The 24,446-nt window shown below is 46.1% G+C and overlaps 2 protein-coding genes and 1 non-coding gene across 7 annotated transcripts in view; 2 read left to right on the forward strand and 1 right to left on the reverse strand.

Annotated features, from left to right (window-relative positions):
* The window catches only part of LOC108302952 (WD repeat and coiled coil containing), a 19,634-nt gene extending 9,198 nt beyond the window's left edge, over window positions 1-10,436 (reverse strand). For 2 of the 3 annotated variants that reach the window (XM_017526720.2, XM_017526715.2), the window contains exons 1-2: window positions 8,150-8,264; window positions 482-2,317 (exon numbers count right to left, since the gene is read on the reverse strand). In XM_017526720.2, the coding sequence (XP_017382209.1) occupies window positions 482-2,299 (1,818 nt within the window). In that variant the 5' untranslated portion in view covers window positions 2,300-2,317; window positions 8,150-8,264. Of the gene's footprint in view, window positions 1-481; window positions 2,318-8,149; window positions 8,265-10,346 lie in introns of those variants that run through there. The other variant, XM_037737690.1, reaches the window with a different exon arrangement.
* On the forward strand, window positions 6,640-6,741 carry LOC119471041. Its single transcript, XR_005200032.1, has one exon. It is a non-coding gene; the product is annotated as a U6 spliceosomal RNA (small nuclear RNA).
* A 36-nt stretch (window positions 10,437-10,472) lies between the features above and the next one.
* On the forward strand, window positions 10,473-23,838 carry FKBP1B (FKBP prolyl isomerase 1B). Of its 3 annotated transcripts, none has more exons than XM_017526765.2 (4): window positions 10,473-10,677; window positions 14,345-14,392; window positions 21,360-21,472; window positions 23,186-23,838. In XM_017526765.2, exons 1-4 carry the CDS (start codon window positions 10,641-10,643, stop codon window positions 23,228-23,230), a joined length of 243 nt encoding a protein of 80 aa, XP_017382254.1. In that variant the 5' UTR covers window positions 10,473-10,640; the 3' UTR covers window positions 23,231-23,838. The 3 variants fall into 3 exon arrangements, with proteins under 3 accessions (XP_017382254.1, XP_017382232.1, XP_017382258.1); XM_017526743.2 differs by having other exon boundaries at window positions 10,475-10,677; window positions 23,231-23,838; XM_017526769.2 differs by lacking the exon at window positions 10,473-10,677 and adding an exon at window positions 10,818-10,896 and having other exon boundaries at window positions 23,231-23,838.
* The last annotated feature ends 608 nt before the right edge of the window (window positions 23,839-24,446 follow it).

A 24,446-nucleotide genomic window follows, 5' to 3' on the forward strand; every position in this document is an offset into this window, starting at 1 on the left:
TTATTAGAGACAGAGTTTCACTATGTTGGCCAGGCTGACCTCGAACTCCTGGCCTCAGGTGATCCACCCGCCTCGGCCTCCCAAAGTGTTGGGGTTACAGGCGTGAACCATGGCGCCCCACAGCATAACCTTTTTTGTAACTGGAGGAGTATCTCTATTACATAAGGAAAAGGTTCTCTCAATCAAATAACATGATTAAATTTTTCTTCTAAATGTAAATTGCCAGAATTAGTGCAGTCATTTATTTTTCCACACCATGCACCTGATAAAATCATGATGTGGACTAATATGTATGCCTATCTGGTTGGCAGGTTAAGAACCAACCAACCTGCAAAGGTGTACCAACTTGCCTGTAATATAACATGCCCAGCTTAGTGAAGTTCAGTTACAGCACCATCTTCCTCATCAATATGTTTCTTGCAGTACTCACCCACTGCAGGAGCTTTTATGTACAGTGGTAGTTCCTCAAAGGAGAATTTACCTGGCAAATGATGTGAACATATGGAAGATCTTGAGACAGTGGATACACTGAAGAGGATTTCCTCCCATTATGCAGACAGCTTTTGAGTTCAGAAAGACACTGTTGCATTTCAACCAGGTTCCTAGATAAAATTTCCACTTCCTTAGACAGCTCATAAGTTCCCTTTTCACTTTGTAAGTTCCTTCCTTGAGGCAAATGAGGAGGTTCCAGTGGGCTAGTGTGGTCTGGTGTGCTGCTATGTCTGGGCAGTGTTGCTGGCTGGATAACAGGCTCAGCATCTAGGGCTATAGAGTCATCACAGATACTAGACAGAGGACTCTGGATTTCTTTAATAAGTGTTCTTCCAGGCCTTCCATTCTGACTACTAGCTTTAGCTGTCAGCAACAGCCTTGTGTTCCGGTAACAAAAATCTGGGGAAAGACTTTCAATTAACTTTTTTCTATTTGCTTTATTTAACAGAGCACTGAAAGTAGAGTAGGTAGTCTGGCTTTCACTTGATATTATTGAAGATTCTTCTTCCAACATTACTTCTCTAACAGTCAAGCTAAGGACATACTGATCAGACTTTGAAGAAGGAAGAAACGTCCTATCAGTGAGTTTTTGTTTTCCTACCAAAATTAGTAATAGTTGGTCTGTCAAGAAACATATCCCTTTTGGTCTTTCAGTGTTCTCTAATTGAATTTGCTGGATGTTTGGCACTGAAGATGGAATGACAGAGTAGATCAAAATTATATTGCAAGTGTTGGAAGCCACTGCCACTACCTGTGCTTTAAGATTAAATGCTATCAGATCAGGAACCAGAATGCCTGGAATAGTGACTTTTCTTGTCATGGTAACTGCTTCCTTAAAGGTCACAAGGACCAAATGTGAAGAATCTTGGCCAGTTCCTGTCAAGTAGTCCTTTCTTCTTAGACAAATAAGAGAATTATCCTCAGACTTACGTTGATTGAAATGTATGTGAGTTAGATCCAGAGGTTCTAAATAGGAAGAAGAAACTGATATTTCAGAATTTGTTTCAGAATCAGCTTCTTCTTTATCCACAGAGGGTACTTCGCCAATAACTGGTAAAGTGTACAGAGTTGTGTCCTTACTATTAGGTGGGACATTAAAGGTTTCAGATGCATTTAAGCCACAGATCTTATCCAGTGGAAGCTCAGTGGCTATAGCAACCTGTGAGTCCACAGTTGCTGTGATGGAGCAGACATGGCTGTCCACATCAAACACCAGGCAGGAGGAGCACCTGTGAAGAGTCTTCTGAGCACTGTCCCAAATATAAGAACGCAGGCTGCTGCCTATTGCGACCACCAGCCTCAGGCCATCCTGGGTCCAACATGCACAGTGAATGCGGCCCTGGGTGTTGATGTCTGTCTTTACCTGGGAATTGTCAGAGTGCACATTAGGGAAAATGGAGACATCCTGTGCAGTCAACACAGTCAGAATAGCATATTTTGGGTGCCACACACAGCCCTGGGGAAGGACAGGTAGTGACTCTCTAATCTCACAAGTCTGAGACGTCACCCATTTGTTTGTCTCCATAGGGCTGGGGCACAGCTGCCACACAGTGACATGCTTCTCATGCTGGACAGCGAGCAGAACAGGTGTGTCAGCTGCAATGGGTGGGGCCCAGGACAACCCACAGACACATTCAAATTGTCCAATGACTTTGGAGTCCCCAAACTTGACCTCTCCATTGTGAAGCTGTAAATCAGTTAGGACAACTTGATTCCCATCAGTCCAGGCAAGGCCATGGATCGGGTGCACTGCTTGATGCAACGCATTCAGCCCAGTCCTGAGTAGTCTTCCTTTTCCCAACTCCATCCTTCTGATAAAGGTTGCCTGAAATTAAGAAGGAAAGTTACATCATGAGAAATCTAGACAAATCTCGAATGTAGGACATTTTATAAGACAACTGGCTTAGACCCTTCCCAGGTTAATAATGTGGAGAAACAAAATGACAGGGGGAGTATTGTAAATTAAGAGACTACTGAGCTATAACAGGCAAATGCATTGTATAGACTTTGGATCTTGAATTAAAGAAATAAAATCTACCAAATGAAGATTTTTAGAACTGGGGAAATCTGAGTATGGAACGGAGATCAGAAAATATCATGGAGTTATTAATTTTCTTAAGTGTGAACATGGTATTGTGATTATGCAGGACGATTAAATTTACCCCAAATTTACTACTTGGGGTAAAATGTCATGATGTCTACAACGTGCTTTCAAATGGTTTGACAAAAAGAAAAACCCAAATTTTCTATCGACACACAGAGAGAGAAAACAAATGTGGCAAAATGTTAATAATTGTTGAATCTAGATTGTGGCTATGTGAGTATTTATGGTACTTTCATCTTTTAAGTTAGAAAATTTTCCAATTAAAAATTTGAGAAAAGTCTCCTCCATCATCTAATTTCTATTCATCCTTTTACTGCCAAATCAATGAATAACTGATATGCACATCTCTGACTTTATTAGCACTTATTTCAAATCTTTCCAAAGTGGCTTTTATCTCTCTACTGAAATGACACTCAAAAATCAGTTTCTACTTCAACTTCATCATATTCAACAGCACTTAATAATTTTCAGAACATTTTAACATTCCCTATTGCATTTTATCTTACAACAATCTTTTACAATAACGTAAAGTAGGTTAGGCAGGTATTATCTTCATTTTTTCCACCCTGAATGTTTTTTCCCCAGGTATTTGAATCACTAAACAAGTACATGCTTAGGCCGAGTATGGTGGCTCACGCCTGTAATGCAAGCACTTTGGGAGGCCGAGGTGGGCGGACCACTTGAGGCCAGGAGTTCAAGACCAGCCTGGCCAACATGACGAAACCCCGTCTCTACTAAAAATACAAAAATTAGCCATGGTGGCGCACACCTGTAATCCCAGCTACTGGGAAGGCTGAGACAGGATCCCTTGAACCTGGAAGGTGGAGGCTGCAGTGAGCCGAGATGACACCACTGCACCCCAGCCTGAGCAACAGAGCAAAACACTGTCTAAAAAAACAAAAGTATATGCTCACTGCAGTAAAACGCAAACAAACCCGAAGTGTCTAAAGCAAAACTGTTGGCTGGGTGAAGTGGTTCACGCCTGTAATCCCAGCACTTTGGGAGGCCGAGGTGGGTGGATCACAGGTCAAGAGATCAAGACTATCTTGGCCAACATGGTGAAACCCCATCTCTACTAAAAATACAAAAATTAGCTGGGTATGGTGGCATGTGCCTGTAGTCCCAGCTACTGGGGAGGCTGAGGCAGGAGAATCTCTTGAACCCGGGAGGTGGAGGTTGGTGAGCCAAGATCGTGCCACTGCACTCCAACCTGGTGACAGAGCAATACTCTGTCTTAAAAAAAAAAAAAAAAAAAAAAAAAAAAAAAAAAAAAAAAAAAGGAACAAAATGTTGCAATAATAAACACAGTCTGAGAAAGACTAATTTTAGTATAAAAACAATTGCTGGGCCAGATGCAGTAGCTCATGCCTTTAATCTCAGCACTTTGGGAAGCCGTGGCACATGGATCACCTGAGGCCAGGAGTTCAAGACCAGCCTGGCCGACAAGGTGAAATCTCATTTCTACTAAAAATATAAAAATTAGCCAGGAGTGATGGCACACTCCTGTAATCCCAGCTACTCAGGAGGCTAAGACACAAGAATTGCTTGAACCCAGGAGGCGGATGTTGCAGTGAGCCGAGATGGCACCACCACACTCCAGCCTGGGCAACAGAGTGAGACTGTCTCAAAAACAAAACTAAACAAAACGACTATTGGCTAGACACAGTGACTCATGCCTGTAACCTCAACACTTTAGGAGGCCAAGGCAGAAGGATTACTTGAGCCCAGGAGTTCAAGACCAGAGAACAGCCCGGGCAACATAGCAAAATATTGTCTCTGCTTAAAAACAAAACAAAACAACAATCTACAAACATATATAAAGTGATGTTTAACCTCACTAGTGATCAAAGAATTGTGTAAACTAGCAGGACTCATTTTTCACCACTCATTCTCTTCTTAATATACTTCAAATGAACTCCATTCCAATCTCTTCTCCAAAACATCTCTTACCAGGCCACCAGTGCCATCCCTGTTGCTGAATCTAAATGACATTTTTCAGCATTGTTTTACTCAGTGTCAAAGACAGAACTTGAGAAGTTGTCTTCAGACTCTAAATCCAAAGAAATATATTCTCTACCAATCTGGTAGTTTGTTTATTTGTAAATTATTTATCATGTCTCTTTGCTAGCTTTGTCCTTGCTCTTAGGATCTTTTACTTAAAGAAAAAAAAAGGCTATTATGCTTTTCTATATATGATGTCAGATTAAGTGGTTCTGCAGTGGCTTGCTAAATGGAGAAAAAAGTCCCCTGTAATTACTAATGAAGAAAGCCGTGATCTCTATCCCACTGGTCTTATGAAAGATAATAGCTGTTTTCCCCCTAATATCTACTTATGTATTTTAAAAAGACTTTTATTGATAAATAATGCATGATACACTTTCATGGGCAGAGAAAATTCCTAATGGGCCAATTACATCTAAGTCGATTTATATATTTTAGGATACCAAATTCAGTCTAATGTCAATGAGGGTGTATGAGACCAGGGAAGCACAAGATAAGGATTTGAGAATAAGAGAAAAACAAACATGAGAATAAGTTTACTGAGGTTATTTTTTGGGAGGGGGACAGTCGTGCTCCATTACCCAGATTGGAGTGCAGTGGTGTGATCTAGGCTGCAATCTCCACTTTCTGGGTTCAAGGGATTCTTGTGCCTTGGCCTCCCAAGTAGCTGGAATAGGCACCCGCCACCACGCCCGGCTAACTTATGTATTTTTAGTAGAGACAGGATTTTACCATGTTGGCCAGGCTGGTCTTGAAAGCCTGACCTCAAGTGATCCTCCTGCCTTGGCCTCCCAAAGTGGTGGGATTAAGCCACCATGCTGGGCCAGTTTACTGAGGTTTTTAGAAGAATGAATTTTAATATTGTCACCTTCAGTAACAAGAAATGTGGCACATTTTTCTCAAAAACCCAATGATTACAAAAATCTGCTCCATTCCTTTCTACTCCTGTTAGCCCAGGTTCTGACTTCTCCCTTTTTATTAGGGTAGAACAAGAAGTCCCCTTGATACCAGTCTCTACTTTCCAAATGAGCTTGCATACTACGTGTTATTGTGTAGAATTATCTTTTTTAAAAAGGCATAGCTCTGATCATTTTTCTTTACTGCATAAATACCTTTGATGAATCCCCACATCTACAGTACATATAAAAAAGCCTCAAAATGTCTTCACAAGGCATTTAAGGCCTTACATTATCACATACTGATATATCTTTCTAACTTTTCTCTAATCATAAAGGGCATGGTGAAAAATTTGGAATCTGGGGGGAACCAACATATATTCGAATAACAATATGCACAATGGACCTGAGAAAGAAGAAAGTTGATGAGTAATTTGAATGCCACAAAGTGAAAGTGAAGCAAGTTTGTACCTATTTCAGTAGAGAAAAAGGCCAGATTCAAGAGATGTTTCTAAAGCAGATGGAATAGACAGTGATATCAGATAGGATATAAGTAGTGAGGAAGAAAAAAGAATTAAGGATAACACCCAGATTTTTAGCTTGAGAAATTGCTGAACCATTAACCAGAGCATGTTTCAAAGGCAAGAAAGGCAGAGCAGGCTGGGTGTGGTGGCTCATGCCTATAATCCCAGCACTTTGGGAGGTTGAGGCAGGCAGACACCTGAGGTTACCAGTTCGAGACTAGGCTGGCCAACATGGTGAAACCCTGTCTCTACTAAAAATACAAAATTAGCTGGGCGTGATAGTGTGCACCTGTGGTTCTAGCTACTCGGGAGGCTGCAGCAGGAGAACTGCTTGAACCCAGGAGGTGGAGGTTGAAATAAGCCGAGATTGCACCACTCCATTCCAGCCTCGGTGACAGAGCAAGACTCTGTCTCAAAAAAAAAAAGAAGAGAAAAGAAAGAGAGAGAGGGAAGGAAGGGAGGAAGGGAAGAAAGGCAGGCAGAGCACAGTGGCTAACACCTGTAATCCCAGCACTTTGGGAGGCCAAGTGGGGAGGATTGCCTGAGGCCAGGAATTCAAGACCAGCCTTAGCAACACAGGGAGACCCCAACTCTACAGAAAAAATTAAAAAAAATTAGTTGGGTGCTTGCTTTGGCAGCCCATATACTAAAACTGGAATGATACAGAGTAGCATGGCCCCTGCACAAGGATGAGTTGCAAATTTGTGAAGTGTTCCATAAAAAAGGAAAAGAAAAAAAGAATAAAATAAAAATCAGCTGGGGGCAGCATCACACACCTGTAGTCCTAGTTATTCAGGAGGCTAAGAGGATCACTTGAGCTCAGGAGTTACAGGTTACAGTAAGCTATGATCACACCACGGCACTCCAGCCTGGGTGACAGAGTGAGACCCTATGTGAGGTGGGTGCGGTAGGGGAGGAGGAAGATGTGTAGTATGTGATGTATTTGGTATTAACATGTGCTTCATGTAAAATGTCTACATGGTACCAATGTACATTAGGCAGGCAGGGGTAAAGATTTGGAAATCACTGACACAGGGTTAATAATTAAAGTCAAGGCAGTAGAGAACCTCACTGTAAAAGATGAGAGAGCCAGGAGGACCAAGGTTTAAATGATCTTCAGGCATTCCCCAACACTACTGATTTTGCCTGAAACTAATTGTATACCTATTGTTTCACAATCTCCAAAGTGTAAGTTTTCTGGAGAACATAAAATCAAGAACCCTGCGTGTTTTAGGAGGGGAAAGACCACTGTATTAGTTCAGGAGAGGGGTGGCAGAAAACCAAGAGCTGGTGCTCAGTATATGACCATTTAATTCTGTTTTTCATCTTTAAAGACAACTGATGATAAGAATCAAGGGATTCAGGTGAACTGGAGCATTTCCAGTAGGTTTAAACAAAAGTACATCCCTTTTCCCAACTTGTTTTCCAAGTTTATTGTGTTTCCACTATAAAATGATTTCAAATTCTTTACCCTTATGTAAAAAAAAAAAAAAATCACACATAAGAAAGGTAAAAATTAAAAAGAGTCAACAAAAAACATTCATCCAAGGAAAATTACGACTACATCCCTCTAGATTCTTCTACGCATAGTTTGGCTGTCACACTTTTTTCAGTCATGCTGTGCAACTTTGTATCACGGTTTTCACTTAACATTATATAATTAGCATTCCCCCATGTTATTTTAAAGTTTTATAAATTAGTTTTAGAGGCCACTTCACATACACTCAGTGAAGTGACATAATGTACTGAACAGCTCCTGGCTGTACCCAACTTTACCCCGCTATAAATAACGCTGTGACCGAGGTCTTAATGCTTAAAGCATTTCCTGACTTTGGATGACTTCCTTGGAACACATTCCCAGGAGTATTATTCACGAGTCACAGTCATATTCGCTCGTTTACACCCACACCCAGCTCGGTCCTCATCCCGCGACCCCTCACACGCGGCCCGCCCCATTCTCCTCGTCCTCTCTGCACTCCTGAATCTCCTCCCTCCTTCCCTCCCTCCCGACCCCCATCCCCCATCCCCCATCCCCCATCCCACCCCCCTCCTCCGCGCCCGATCCACTTCCCTCCTGACCCGCTACAGCCTCCTCACATCCGCCAGGCCAGGCAGCAGTGGAGACAAAATACCTTAGGTCTCACTGCCTCACAAAAACACCAGCTTCCCTGAGGCAGCCGAACATCACGCCGCCGGAGATCAGAAGCTCTGGGCAGCCACCGGAAGCACCGGCCCTCAGTCCTCTGATAGGTGAGCGGTGGCCGAGCACGCTCCGCGATGGCCCCGTCTATTGGCTTTTGAATGTGCACGTTAGGAGACGGTTTGTCTCACCGGCCAATAAGCTCTGGCTCTGCCGCACGGATCGCTGGGAGTCGTAGTTTCCATGAAAACACCGACCGCAAGCCCGCCACATTTTTCCTCTCCAAAGCACTTGAACTCCCTCCCCACTTCTCTTCGGTTCTCTTGTCTAAGGAGTTCAGGAGCCCTAGGATCAACACAGTTTCTTAACCTTCTTTAAACTCTGATAAAATCTCTCCAGGAAAATGTTCTTATTTGTACACAAAATATGATGCATTCAACTGAAGCTGCTTCATGGGCCTGTCCCAGCTACAAATCCCTGTCCGACACCGGCCCTAAGCGTGCCTGCTCTGGTGTATCCCTTAGGCTTAGTGCATTCCTGAGGCTTCTGTAGACCAGCTACACGCTTGGAAGACTCTGCGTCACATCTCGGAGCAGCCCATGAGAAATTCCAGGTCCTGACCTTCACAGTACAGTTAACCATCGTCTTTCTTGAACAACACAGCCCGTCCTCCTTCAGGGATGCAGACAACCTCATCTGGGACCTAAGCATACAGGAGAGTGGGGGTGGGGAAATGGAGGAAGAACAACCTTGGGGCTCATGCTGGGCCCGTTTGCCAGGCCTTTCTCTCCATGCCTATCTTCCAGTGCCACTTAGCAGAATCATACCTTCACATCAGTTTTTGTTTATGTTTTTCTTTTCTTTTCTTTTTAAATAAAGTCGGCATGCCTATAATCCCAGGGCTTTGGGAGGCTGAGGCCGGTGGATAACCTGAGTTCAGGAGTTCAAGATCAGCCTGGCCAACATGGTGAAACCCTGTCTCTACTGAAAATACAACTATTAGCCAGATGCGGTGGCTCACGCCTGTAATCCCAGCTACTTGGGAGGCCGAGACACGAGACGAGAGGCAGAGGTTGCAGTGAGCTGAGACTGTGCCACTGCACTCCAGCCTGGCGACAGAGTGAGATTCTGTCGCAAAAAAAAAAAAAAAGACAGGATCTCTCTATGTTGCCCAGACTGGTCTCGAACTCCTGGGCTCAAGCAATCCTCCTGTCTCGGTCTCCCAGTGTTGAGATTACAGGTGTGAGCCATTGTTCCAAAAATTGATATGCGCGGCTTCACATCAATTTTTGGAACAATGCGGGGTGGGGGGGAGTTTTAAAAGTCCTAATTATCCTTCAAACAAAATGTTACCTCCTCCAGAAAATATTTTTCTACATTCCTGAATGTCTTTTTAGGTGGAGGAGGAACTCAAAGTAGAATTCATTTACATATTCATTCATTCACTCCACAGTCTTAATCACTCCATGCGGTAACTGTGTATCCCCGTCCCTTTCAGACTTAGTACCTGGAAGACAGCCATCCGGTCTTAATTCAATTGGTATCCCCAGGGCGCATGTCTTTGCCTTGAAAATTGAGTACCCAATAAATGTGCATGGAGCAGAACTACGCGAGATGGAGAACAGGGGTTTAGGGGTGTGGGGGGAAGAGTCAGCAAGGACTGATGTCCTCCCTCCCTCCCCCAGCTCTGCTCCTACAGATCCAGGACGCCTAGCGAGGGTAAGAACCTTTCTGGTGCTTCCGCAACGCTCTGAACTGCAGGGCACTGAGCACATCTACTTAAAGTGATGGTTTTATTAGATAGTAACACAGCAAGACCCGGCTTCTACAAAAAATAAAAATAAAAAATAAAATATTAGCTGGGCGTGGTTGCTCGCCCCTCTAGTCCCAGCTACTTGGGAGGTTGACGCAGAAGGATCGCTTGAGCGTCAGAATTCGAGGTTGCTGTGAGCTAATGATCGCGCCACTGCACTCCAGCCAGGGCGACAGAGCAAGATCCTCTCTCTAAATAAAAATAAAAATAAAGTGATGGTTTAATTGTCGGCCTTTGCCTCTCCTCTCCCCCACCCCCCACAAGTCTGTAGGACCGGGTTAACTCCCCAGAGCTTAGCACAGATTCGATGCTAAATAAATGTGTATTGGACGGATGGGCTAATGAACGGATGGATGGAGGATGAGGGGGTGCTCACCACGCTCCCGGGTCAGTGGGTTATTGTTGTCAGCTGGGCTAGGCTCGCAAACAGCCGGGCGGGGTCCCTTCCCCCGGGCCCCGCCCCGGCCGACCCCACCTTTCCGCGCGGCTCCGCCCCGCCGCCCCCTTCCCAGTGGCCCCTCCCCGCGCAGGTCCCGACTCCAGCCGCACCTCCTCCGGCTCTGCAGTGGCGGCAGGGAGGCGAGCCGGAGCGACTGCGGGTCCGGGGCCGGAGCCGAGCCGGGGTCGGGCAGCAGCAGGGACCCCCGGAGGCGGGGCCTGTGGGACCGCTATGGGCGTGGAGATCGAGACCATCTCCCCAGGAGACGGTACCGGGCTCCCTCCGGAGCCAGGGGAGGGGAGTGGTCCCGGGGCGGAGCCCGGCTGGCGGGGGTCTGATTCGGAGGTGGCGCGGAGGGTGCTGAAGGGTTGAGGGGGCTGAGTGGGGAAGGCTGGCGGAGACCCCGGACGGAACTCTTGGGGGTCTAAGAGACCGTCCACCATCCTCTTCCGCGCTCACCTTTGGGAATGTAGGCGGCAGCCCGGAGGTGGGGTCTGCAGCCCGGAGGCGGGGGTCTGCGGCCCACCACCGCCCGGGGCTGCTGCTGTCGCGGCCGCAACAGCTCGGTTTTCCGCTGCTTCAGACACCCAAGGCTGGGTTTTCTGCTTCGCTTTCCCTGCCCTGCTCAGCGAGCTCTGGAAGCCAGGGACGACCTGCTCTCCGGTCTCCGCTGTTCAGGACTTCCTCCTAGCGCGTCCCCAGCCTGGCCTCCCGTCGGGCCCCTGCGGGCCGGCTGTGAGCGGCTGTGGGGACTGACCCAGGCTGGGGAAGGGGGTGCGTTCCCTTGCTCGCTTCCGCATCTCGCTTTATCCTCCCGCCGCATTCAGACTCCCTGGCCACCCTGCCCACTCCCATGGCCTCCACATTGACGCTTCTAAGCCCAGCCCTCCGACCTGCCAGACCTCTCCCTGGACGTCCCAGGATGTGCCCTTGTCAGCAAATTCAAAATAGAACTCACGCTTCCCATCTTCTCCCCTGAGTGATCCTTCTTACCCATGTTCTGTGTCTCACTTTCCCAAGCCCTTGTATTATTGGGCCTGGGTATGCAAGGAATAGCCATTTCTTTATTTCTTGAAATTTAATTCATACCAAAGCCCCCATTGTCTGCAGGGTTTGATGGGCAAACATTATCAGATATTATTAATATGAACAGCTCCCCTCCCCAGGAAATTGGGGGACTTCTTGGCTCCAGGCCATCTTCCTTGTCCAATCCCAACCACTACCTCGGATCTCCCCTGGGGTACAGACTTCTTTGCCCACGCAGGAAACCTTGGTGCTGGGTCTCAGAAAGCATCTCCCTGAGGCAGCCCCTGAAGTGGTCTCCCCACCTTCAGTCTCTCCTCTCTGCCTTCAGTCTCATCCCCAATCTCATATTCACTCCCTTTCTACACCATAGCCTGAGGACTTTTCTTAAAATGCATATTTGATCATGCCCTTCCCTCAGGCGGAAAATATTTTAATGATTTTTCTCTCTCCCTCAGGCAGAGGGGCCTTTGGTGCTGTGGTCTTTTCTCATCTTCCACACTAGAGCGTCCTCTCTGACCACCTGTCCCTAAGCCCACCACCAACTTTTTCTCCAGCTTTCCCAAGCTGCCTGCAAGTTGTGAAACACACCACTCGTTTCGGCAAATATTTATTGAACGTGTGTGCTAGGCTCTAGGGTGACTGCGTTGAAACAGACAGGGGTCCTGCTATTACTGGACTCCAGGCCTTTGAAAATACATGTTGTTCCCTCTTCCCAGATGGTGTTTTTTAACTTCCTCTGGCAAACTCTTACTTGTCTTTCAAGATCTAGCTTCATCATTCTTTCCTCTGTGATGTTTTCCTTGACTTCTGCGGTCAGTTAGCTGCTCCCTCCTCCAGGCTCTCATAGAGTCCTCTAAATGTTGGCTCTGTGGTTAGCCTTCCCTAGGCTTTGTTATCCAGCCCCATAGCTTTAAATTCTAGCCAAATTTATACCTCCAGTGCAGACTCTTCATCTGCCTACTTGGAATATAAACGCAGATGTCTAATAGGCATCTCAAGATTGCCACCCGCACAAATCTGTTCCTCCCCAGTCTTCCCTATCTTAAGAAATAGTTCCACTCTTCATCCAGTTGCCCAAACAGAATACCCAAGCATCGTTCTTGTTGTCTCCTTTGTCCTCATCCGGGACCCCATTTCCAGTCCAATTGCATGCCCTGTCAGCTCCGCTTCCAAAATATGTCTCCAGTCTATTTCACTCTCTTCACTGCTGCCACCACCTTAAATCAAGCTATCATTGATTTCTTGTCTGGATTATTGCAGCAGACGCCTAACCGTCCATCCTACACACAGCAGCCAGAGTGATCTTATAAAATCTTAATTCGGATTATGTCATTCTCTGGCTTAAAACCCTCCGGTGATTTCCTATTGCGCTTAGCATTAAATCCCGCTCTGCAAGGCCTTCATAACCCATCTCCTTCCCATCTCTCTCCTCCCTCCCTTCTTTCCAGCACCTGGCTTCCTCGATGGCTGCAAATGTACTGACTCTGTGCACTTGTTACTCCTTCCCCAAGTGCGCTTTCCCAGTATTTTGCTCATCCTTCAAGTCCCAGCTCCAGCGGCACCTTCTCCAAGAGGCCATCCTGGACCACTCTTTCTGAAATGGCCTGTCCCACTGCATCTCCCTTTAATACATTATTGTGTATATTTTGTTTACAGTACTCCTCATGAACCATAATCATTTTGTGTATTTAAGTATTGTCTCTGTCCATTAGAATATGAACTCCAGGGTGGGTGTAGTGGCTCATGCCTATAATCTCAGCATTTTGAGAGGTTGAGATGGGAGGATCTCTTGAGCCCAGGAGTTCAAGGCCAGCCTGGACAACATGTCAAGACCCTGTCTCTAAAAAAAAAAAATTTTTTTTTAATTAGCTTGGTGCGGCAGAGTGCACCTGCAGTCTCAGCTACTCAGAAGGCTGAGGCAGGAAGATTGCTTGAGCCCAGGAGGTCAAGGCTACACTGAGCAAAGATCATGCTACTGTACTCCAGCCTGGGTGACACACTGAGACCCCTACTCTTAAAAAAAAAAAAGTAAACTCTAAAAGAACAGGGATAGAGGTCTTGTCTGTAATGTTCACTGCTGTATCCCTGTGATCAGGCACAGGATTGGCACATCGTAGGTACTCAGTAAATATGTGTGGTTTTGTTTTGTTTGCTTATTTGTTAAGACAGGGTCTTGCTCTGTCACCCAGGCTAGGGTGCAGTAGCGTGAACGCAGCTCACTGCAGCCTTGACCTCCTGGGCTCAAGCAATCCTCCCACTTCAGCCTCTCGAGTAGCTGGGACTATAGGTGTGCACCACCACATCCAGCTAATTGAAAAGAATGTTCTTTTTTTTTAGAGATGGGGGTCTCCCTATGTTGCCCAGGGTGGTCTAGAACTCCTGGGCTCAAGTGATCCTCCCACTTCAGCCTCCCAAAGTGCTGGGATTACAGATGTGAGCCACCGCACCTGGCCTCTAAGCAAATATTTGTAAATGATTATGTTTATTCGTAATCATTGGAGTAGAATCTGCATTATAATCTGGTATTTGTGTGTCTATTTCCGTACCTTCTTCTTGAGTTCATACGTTGCTCTGCATGTCTAAAGTCTGGTCCAGTCCTGGCACACAGAAGGCCAACTATAAACGTCTGTGGAATGGATGAAGTAAAGTGAAAGGAGCAATCAAAGAAAATGGGGGTGGGGCGGTGGGAAAGCCCAGGAGAGAGCAGAGTGGAGAAAACCAAGGGGGTAAAGTAAATCCAGGCCAGAGAGGTGACGTGACTCGTTCTGGGTCATACAGGACCCAGGGCCAGAACTAGGGCCCCAGGTGTCTCCATGGTGTCAAGGAGAATGCAGGCTGGAACTCTTGGTCGGATCATGCTTAATGTCCCAATACACTACTCCTTCATCTGCTCTCATGTCTCCCTGCAGGAAGGACATTCCCCAAGAAGGGCCAGACGTGTGTGGTGCACTACACAGGTAAGTCTCACCCCCTCGGCCCCCACCAAGTCCTGCCCCTCCCAAGGCAGAACTGTCCTCTGAGCTTCTCTCCAGAGGTGCCTGTCTCTGGATCAGGCCTAAAGCCCAAGGCAGCAGGGTCTCCCTGTGACCAGCCATTCCCCTACTCCCCCCAGCTGGTCTGATGGGAATGATAAAGGAGGCTTGGAGGCCAACTCTTCCCCTCTTCTACCAGCAAGGGCCATCCATGGTGCCAGCTTCTAGGTGAGTCAAGCAACTTCAGTCCCCTTCCTTCTGCTGCGGTCATGGTGGAGCCCCTGTCCCTGCTGGATCTGCCTGATATTTGGAAATCCTTCTTAGAGCTCCCGGCAGACTTGTTCTCTATCCTGCAGTGTCATTAAGAAGAGGAGGAAGGGAGAGGACAGACAAGTCACGCAGAGGCTTCGATGCCGTTTGAGGAGCAGTGCTTGTCTCTGGGTGCTGGGGGAGCCCAGAGCAGGGCTGATCCCTGTTAGATGCTCTTTATCTGCAGGCGAGGTGGGCTGGGTTCTTCAGGACTGCTGGCAGTAAGATCATGAGCAGGTGTTTGTTCCTAGGGGGGTGAGCACCCTGCCTTGTGACCTGCTTCCTGAAGTAGCAAAGTCAATGACAGCCACTTAGCAGACAGCAAGGCCTGGTTAATTCCTAGGACATATTCAGATGGGGCCATTTTTAGCAATTCTGTGGGCCAGTGTGAAGCACAAGGTTAATTCTAGGCAGACGGTGTGGATGTTTTCAGCAGTTGTGTTGCTGGTCGCTGACGTCAGTGGGCTAGACCGTGTTTTATCTCCTGGTGATATGGCCTAATTACCATGGGTCCTCTGGGGCCTCTGACTTGTGTAATTGATTTATCAATTTTACTTGTTGTAGACAGACCAGTATTTATCAAGTTACTGAAACCACAACATCCTTTTGCAAAGACCTTTCACAATGCATACATAGGGCAGTGGCTCTGGTCTTGGGAGAGACTGTCTTATCAAACACAGCAGGAGATTGTGGGACTTCTGGTAAACTTTTTTTTTTTTGAGACAGAGTCTCACTCTGTCGCCGAGGCTGGAGTGCAGTGATTCGGCTCACTGAAACCTCTGCCTCCTGAGTTCAAGCAATTCTCCTGCCTCAGCCACCTGAGTAGCTGGGACTAAAGCCGCACACCACCATGCGCAGCTAATTTTTTGTATTTTTAGTAGAAATGGAGTTTCTCCATGTTGGCCAGGATGGTCTCGATCTCTCTCTCTCTTTTTTATTTTTTGAGATAGAGTCTTGCTCTGTTGCCCAGGGCTGGAGTGCAGTGGCTCGATCTCTATTCACTGCAACCTTCTGTCTCCTGGGTTCAATCTATTCTCCTGCCTTAGCCTCCAAAGTAGCTGGGACTACAGGTGCTTGCCACCATGCCCAGTTAATTTTTGTATTTTTAGTAGAGATGGGGTTTCACGATGTTAGCCAGGATGGTCTTGATCTCCTGACCTCATGATCTACCCTCCTGGCCTCCCAAAGTGCCTGGATTACAGGTGTCAGCCATAGCGCCCAGCCATTCTGATAAACTTTTAAGTTAAATAGAAATACAGTGGAGAATATAGCGTAAGATGTCCAGCTCAATGCATTTTTTCAGAGTGATCACACTTATGTAACTACCACCCAGATAAGCATAGACCATTACCAGCATCCCCCAAAATCTCCCCAGTGTCTTCTCCTGGTCATTCCACCTCTCTAGAGTTAGCTATCATTGTTTTTGTTTTTGTTTATTGTTTTGAGACAGGGTCTCACTCTGTTACTCAGGCCGAGTGCAGTAGTGATCACAGCTTACTGCAGCCTCGACCTCTCAGGCTCAAGTGATCCTCCTGCTTCAGTCTCCTGACTAGCCAGGACCACAGGCACAAGCCACCATGCCTGGCTAATTTTTCATTTTTTGTAGAGATGGGGGTCTCATTATGTTGCCCAGGCTGCTCTTGAACTTCTATATGCAAGCCATCCTCCCACCTTGGCCTCCTAGTGCTGGGATTGCAGATGTGAGCCACTGCACCTGGCCAACAACTATTATTCTGATTTTTGTCTCCATGGATTGGTTTTGCCTATTTTTGAATTTCATATAAATGGAACCATAGAGTATATACTCTTTTATGTTAGGCCCATTTCACTCAATATCATGTCTGTGAGATATATCCAGAGTGGTTTATTCCTCTACAGCATTTTAACATATGAGTATATTACAATTTATGTATCCTCTGTACTGCTGATGAACATTGGGCTGTTCATAGTTTTTGGTTATTACAGATAGTGTCACTTTGATCAGTCTTGCAGGCATCTCTTAGCGTACATGTGTACAGACATATGTGCATGTTTCTCTTCGGTATATACCCAGAAGCGGGATACAGGGTTATACCTAGACTCAGCATTAGCAGTACTGTCCAACAGCTTTCCAAAGTCGTTGTGCCAATTTCCACTCTTGGCAGCTGTGTAGGAGAGTGCCAGCTACCCTGTGTCCTCCCCAACACTTGATGTTGTCAAGTTTTTTGTTGTTGTTGTTTTTTTTTTTGAGACAGAATCTTTGTTGTTCAGCCTGGAGTGCAATGGCACGATCTTGGCTCAGCCTCCCAGGTCCAAATGATTCTCCTGCCTCAACCTCCTGAGTAGCTAGGATTATAGGCATGTGTCACCACGCCCAGCTAATTTTTGTATTTCTAGTAAAGACGGGGTTTCACCATGTTGGCCAGGCTCATCTTGAACTCCTGATCTCAGGTGATCCACTCGCCTTGGCCTCCCAAAAGTGCTGGGATCACAGGCGTAAGCCACCACACCAGGCCTTGTTTTGGTTTTGGCCTGCTCTGGTGAGTGCCCAGTAGTATCTCATTGTGTTGTTTTGTTTTCGCTTTTTTTGAGACAAGGTCTTACTCTGTTGCCAAGGCTGGAGTACAGTGGTGTGATCTTGGCTCACTGCAACCTCCACCTCCTGGGTTCAAGCGATTCTCATGCCTCAGACTCCCAAATAGCTGAGACTACAGGCACATGCCACCACGCCCAGCTAATTTTTGTATTTTTTTTGTAGAGACAGGGTTTCGCCATGCTGGTCACTATGGTTTTGATTTGTGTCTCCCTGATGATGCATGAAGTTGAGCGCCTTTTCATGTGCCTGCTGGCCGTTTGGATATCCTCTTTAGACTGCTCTAATTTTGTCCATTTTAAAAAATTAGGTTGTCTTTTTCTTATTGATTTATAGGAGTTTGGTATGTATTTTGGATATGAGTCTTTTGTTCGTTATATCTATTCCAAACATCTCCCACACTGTGGCTTGCCTTTTTACTCTCTTAATAGTATCTTTTGAACACAAGTTCTTTTTTTGATTATTTCTTTTTTCTTTTCTTTATTTTCAAAAATTTTTTTCTTTTTTATTCTTGAGATAGGATCTCACTCCGTTACCCAGGCTGGAGTTCAGTGGCTCCAGGCTTTAGGGATCATGCTCACTGCAGCCTTGATCTCCTGGGTTCAAGGAATCCTCCCGTGTCAGCCTCCCAAGTAGCTGGGACTACAGGAACACGCCACTATGACTAATTTTAAATTTTTCTGTAGAGAGTGGGGGTCTCCCTATGTTTCTCAGGCTGGTCTCAAACTCTCCTGGGCTCAAGTGATCCTCCTGCCTTAGCCTCCCAAAGTGCTGGTATTACAGGTGTGAGGCACTGTACCCAGCCTGACAGAAGTTCCTAATTTTGGTGAAGTCTGACTTGTCATTCTTTTCCTTTATGATTAGAACTTTCTGTGTTCATTTTAAGAAATCTTTGTCTGTCAGGCCTGTTGTAGTGGCTCACGCCTTTAATCCCAGCACTTTGGGAGGCTGAGGAGGGTTACTTACCTGAGGTCAGGAGTTTGAGACCAGCCTGGGCAACATGGTGAAACCCTGTCTCTCCTGAAAATACAAAAATTAGCCAGGCATGGTGGCACATGCCTGTAATCCCAGCTACTCAGGAGGCTGAGACAGGAGAATCTCTTGAACCCAGGAGGCGGAGGTTGCAGTGAGCTGAGATTGAGCCAGAGCAATCCAGCCTGGGTGACAGAGACAAGACTCCATCTCAAAAAGAAAAAGAAAAAGAAAAGAAAGAAATCTTTGTCTGTCTCCAGGTCATGAAGATATCCTTCTGTTTATTATCTTGTAAAAGCTTTATTGTTTTATCTTTCATATTTAGGTTTATGATTCATTTGAAATTGATTTTTTGTGTGGATTTGGTAGGGTTAGGGTTCATTTTTTTTCCATATGAATATACTGTTGACCCAGCAAACTTAATGCAAAAAAAATCATCCTTTATTTGCTGCATTGCAGTGACATCTTTGTCTAATCAAATCACCATACAGGTAGGTCTGGTTCTAGACTGCATGGTTGTGGCTGAACTTGTAGCAATAGATGACTGAAGTTATTTATTCAAAGTAGGTTAAGTCACATGAAACCTAAAGAAACTAAGGAATGAGAAAGGGAAGTTGGTCTATAAATGGAATGTGTGAATGGGTGCATATCTGTTTGCATATTTGTGTAAGTATGTATCTGTGTATCTAAACATTTTCTTAGCATCTATTTGGCCACCAGGGTTTTTCTCCTGAGTGTGAGTGCATAAGTGTATGTAAGCATGCATAAGTATCTCTGTATATTTGAATATCTTAGCAACCTTAGCAAATGCACGAGTTTTATGTATGTATGTATGTATATATCTATGTGTGTTGAGACGGAGTCTTGCTCTGTCGCCCTGGCTGGAGTGCAGTGGCTCAATCTCAGCTCACTGCAGCCTCCGCCTCCCGGGTTCCAGCAATTCTCCTGCCTCAGCCTCCCGAGTAGCTGGGTCTACAGGTGCATGCCACCGTGCCTGGCTAATTTTATTTTTGTATTTTTAGGAGAGACAGAGTTTCACCATGTTGGCCAGGATGGTTTTGATCTCCTGACCTTGTGATCCACCTGCCTCGGCCTCCCAAAGTGTTGGGATTACAGGTTTGAGTCTCTGCACCCGGCGCAAATGCAAGAGTCTTTATTTGTTCTTGTTAGCATCCATCTGCATGTACCTCTGTGTAGCCAGAAGGGTTTTCTCCTTTGCCTCATTTAGTACCCAGGGCAAAAGCCTAATGTATTCTACTCAGAAAGTAGTTAAATAAGACAGTTTCTCTACTATACATTTTAGTTATAGGAATTAGGAAGTGGCATCATGGATTCTTGGACACTAAGCTGGCCCTACTTCCTATGTTAAGCATGGCAAATCTGAGGCCCTGGGAGAGGAAGCGATTTGCCCAGTGTCACACGATGAGTTAGTTCCAGAGTGAAGTCAAAACCCAGTCTCTAGACTTACAAGCAAGATCTTTCTCTGCTTCCAAATGGCCTTCTGTGGTGGTCCAGGGACTGCTGGGAGCAGTTGTGGAACTGCATCATTTGTAGAAGGTCTGATCTTTGAGTCAGAATCACCAATAAGAATTGAGAATAGCTGCTGGGACTTGGGCTGCTGGACTGAGATGACATGTGGACATCGGACGACAGGCATCTGAAGCAGACAGAGGCTGGGCGACCTGGAACTGCTGGACCAGCACCTGGGGGTTCTGGTTTCAAACAGCCATATTAGTATGGAGTCAGGAGGCCACCTCTGACCAGCTAAGTCACCTTACACTGTTCCCTGTAGCAGGGGATGATGTAACCTTTGAGTTTTGCCTTTTGGGGGAAACAGGAAGCCTTAGGAACCTTATGTGAGGACTCAACCTGAGGCTGGAATAGCTGGGAAAACAGACCTTTAGGTGGAGGAAGTGGCATAAAAAAGTTGAGATGTCTGGCTGGGTGCAGTGGCTCACACCTGTAATTCCAGCACTTTGGGAGGCCGAGGTGGGCAGATCACCTGAGGTCAGGAGTTCGAGACCAGCCTGGCCAACATGGCGAAGCCCCTTCTGTACTAAAAATACAAAAAAATTAGCCAGGCATGGTGGCAGGTGCCTGCAGTCCCAGCTACTCGGGAAGCTGAAGCAGGAGAATCGCTTGAACCTGGGAGGTAGAAGTTGCAGTGAGCCGAGATCTTAGCACTGCACTCCAGCCTGGGCAACAGAGTGAGACTCCGTCCCAAAAAAGAAAAAAAAAGTTGAAAAGTGCATAGGAATTTGAGAAAAGCATGATCTGAATAGGACACAGAGAGAAGGGTAGGGAGGGGAGAACAGAGAGGGTTATAAGCAGGCAAGAGCCAGATTGTGAAGTGCCTGTATGCAAGGTAGGCATTTGGATTCTGCCCTGGCGAGCTATTGAAGTATTTCAAGCAGGGGAGTAATAGAATCAGATTTGTGTTTAAAGAAAAAAAAAGTCAGTCTGGATGCCAAGTGGACAATGAAATGGAGGGGAGTAAAAGAGGATCAAAAAGCCCAGTTTGGAGGTGTTCCTGGTGACTTGGTGGTGGTAATAGAAATGAAGAAAAGGCCAGGCGTGGTGGCTCATGCCTGTAATCCCAGCACTTTGGAAGGCTGAGGCGGGTGGATCACCTGTGGTCAGAAGTTTAAGAACAACCTGGCCAACTTGGTGAAACCCCATTTCTACTAAAAATACAAAAATCATCTGGATGTGGGGGCAGGTGCCTGTAATGCCAGCTACTTGAGAGGCTGAGGCAGGAGAATTGCTTGAACCCGGGAGGCAGAGGTTGCAGTGAGTCGAGATTGTGCCACTGCATTCCAGCCTGGGTGACATAGTGAGATTCTGTCTCTAAATAAATAAATAAAAGAAATGAAGAAAATAGGTGGAGTCCAAAGATATGGAGGACTTGGTGATAGGCAGTATGTGGGGGTGAGGCCGAGGGAAGTGTCCAGATTTCCTGCTTGGGCAACAGGATGGATGGGAGGATTGAAAGATGAGCAGGTGTGTGCGGAAAAGGCATTCCATTTTAGACATGTGGAATCTGAATCGGAAGTTAACTCATGACCACAGCTCTATTGCACCCTATTCTTGCTTTGACAGGAATGCTCCAAAATGGGAAGAAATTCGATTCATCCAGAGACAGAAACAAACCTTTCAAGTTCAGAATTGGCAAACAGGAAGTCATCAAAGGTTTTGAAGAGGGTGCAGCCCAGGTAGGATGAGGATTCGCATTAAAGGGGATCTGGGGACTTGGGGATCTGGGCTCAGCATTCTGCCTCCACCCCCACCTTCACCTGCTCACAGACCACTACAGGTTTGACTACCGCCAGGCCATGGCAATGCCATCTGGTGTCCCCTCCTGGCTTTGCGTCCCCACCCCTCTCCTTGCCAGCATGCCTCTTTTGTGTCCCTGGGGGGCTCTCATCCCAAGCACATTCCTGTAGGCTTGCTCAGAACAAGCTGAGAGCCAGGCCCAGTGGTTCAAGCCTGTAATCCCAGCACTTTGGGAGGCTGAGTGGGGTGGATCACTTGAAGCCAGGAGTACAAGATCAGCCTCACCAACATGGGGTAACCCCATCCCTACTAAAAATACAGGCAGAATGGTGCATGCCTGTAATCCCAGCTACTTGGGAGGCTGAGACAGGAGAATCACTTGAACCTGGGAGGTAAAGGTTGCAGTGAGCAGAGATTGTGCCACTGCATTCCAGCCTGGGTGAGGGAGTGAGACTCTGTCTTAAAAAATAAAACAAAAAACAAACTAGCTGAGGTCTACCAGTTGTCTGAGACTGAGGCTGCAGAAGACTTGGGGTGCAGTAGGTCAAGAAGATTTTTTGTTTTTTTTTTTTTGCTTTTTTGGAAAGAATTTTGGACTTACAAAAATATTACAGAAATAGTACAGAGTTCTTCTATACTCTCCAGCTTCCCCTTCTTGCATAGCTACAGTACAATGATCAAAACCAGGACATTCACATCGATTACTTACTTATTCAAATTTTTGATTATTCAAAATTCAAAAACAGAATTTATTGGATTAGAATGTAATTTAATTTCTAATTAAATAGAATTAGAATTTAATTTAAAATTTTACCACTTGTCACACTAACACTGAGTGGGTTCTCAACAACTGCTGTGATGCACCCTGGTTCAAGCTCTCCTTCCTTGGTCTGTCTGTGAAGTCCTATGATGCTCCCTTATAAAAGGTCTTGTTTTTGGTGTTTTTTTTCAGACAGAGTCTCACTCTGTCACTGAGGCTGGAGTGCAGTGGCACAATCTCAGCTCACTGCAAACCTCTACCTCCAGGGTTCAAGCGATTCTCCTGTCTCAGCCACCCAAGTAGCTGGGATTATAGGTGCCTACCTCCGTGCCCAGCTACTTTTTTTGTATTTTTTAGTAGAAAGCGGGTTTTGCCATATTGGCCAGGCTGGTCTTGAACTCCTGGGCTCAAGAGATCTGCCCACCTTGGCCTCCCAATGCTGGGTTTATAGGTGTGAGCCAACGCGGCCTGCCACAATAGGTCTTGTAAGAGGCCCTTGCCACCTTGCTGGTGTCTCTAGTCTCTAAACCACTTTAATGAACTGCTCCTGTCACCTACTTAAGTATGTACCTGTGCTATTCATACACCCTCTTTCCTAAAGAGGCCTATTCTTTGGAAGAGGGCGAGGAACAACTATGAACAAATGGAAGTGTTTCAGTCATACAGAAATTGAGTAACCAGTAATGTTTGTCAGATGTATGAATTTGAGACCACTTTGTGAGGGTTATTGCCCCACAGTCACGTCTCTGCTGAGGCGGAATCTGCATTTGTTACAGCTCTTAGCACAATTTCTGTGTATCACATGTAAGATTCATCTCAGATCTTCAGAGTTAACATTGAGGATGATTTAGGAAAATGCCATAGTCATCTAACTTTTTTCTTTTAAATCAAGCTGGGTCCTCTTTCTCCTCTCCCCATCTGCCCCCATCCCTGCTAGATGAGCTTGGGGCAGAGGGCGAAGCTGACCTGCACCCCTGATGTGGCATATGGAGCCACGGGCCACCCTGGTGTCATCCCTCCCAATGCCACCCTCATCTTTGACGTGGAGCTGCTCAACTTAGAGTGAAGGCAGGAAGGAACTCGAGGTGGCTGGAGATGGCTGCTGCTCTCCCTCCTAGCCTGCTCTGCCACTGGGACGGCTCCTCCTGTTTGGGGCTCTTGATCAGTGTGCTGACCTCACTGCCCCGTGGCATCATCTGTTCTCTCTGCCCAAGTTGCTCTGTATGTGTTCGTCAGTGTTCATGCGAATTCTTGCTTGAGGAAACTTCGGTTGCAGATTGAAGCATTTCAGGTTGTGCATTTTGTGTGATGCATGTAGTAGCCTTTCCTGAAGACAGAACATAGATCTCTTGTTTGCACAATCTATACTGCCTTACCTTCACTTAAGCCACACACACAAGGTGCTCAGACATGAAATGTACGTGGCGTACACAGAGGGACTTGAGCCAGTTACCTTTGCTGTCACTTTCTCTCTTATAAATTCTGTTGGCTGCTCACAATGTCCTCTTTGGAAATATGTAAAATAAAGGCTCTGTGCTTGACAAATTTCTGTCCATCCTTATTGTAGGTAGGGAGTGCTCTAAGGACCACACAAGCCAGTTGCCCTTGGGAAAGAGTGGAAAGGAGGGTTCCAGGTGGCTAGGTGAGTGATAAACATAATAGCTACAATGTGAGCATTTTACATGTTTGATATATTTTTTTTTTTTTTTGAGATAGAGTCTCGCTCTGTCACAGGCTGGAGTGCAGTGGCACAATCTTGGCTCACTGCCACCTCAGCCTCCTGGGTTCAAGTGATTCTCGTGCTCACCACGACGCCTGGCTAATTTTTGTATTTTTAGTACAGACGAGGTTTTGTCATATTGGCCACGCTGGTCTTGAACTCCTGACCTCAAGTGATCCGCCTGCCTCAGCCTCTCAAAGTGATTGGATTACAGGTGTGAGCCACTGTGCCTGGCTGTATATACTTTTAAATTATAACCATTAATCTTCTAAGCAATCCTGCAAAGTACGTATTACCTGCCACCCATCTCAGGTTCAGAATCCTCCTCTGCATAACTAAAGAAATATAGGGTCCAAATCTTATAGCCTAGCAATCAAATGTGGGATTTGAGCACTGATGTGCTCTTGCAATCTTTGTTTGGACTATAGCAAGA

Source organism: Cebus imitator, unplaced genomic scaffold, assembly GCF_001604975.1.
Source record: "Cebus imitator isolate Cc_AM_T3 unplaced genomic scaffold, Cebus_imitator-1.0 Scaffold1, whole genome shotgun sequence".
NCBI lineage: Eukaryota > Metazoa > Chordata > Mammalia > Primates > Cebidae > Cebus > Cebus imitator.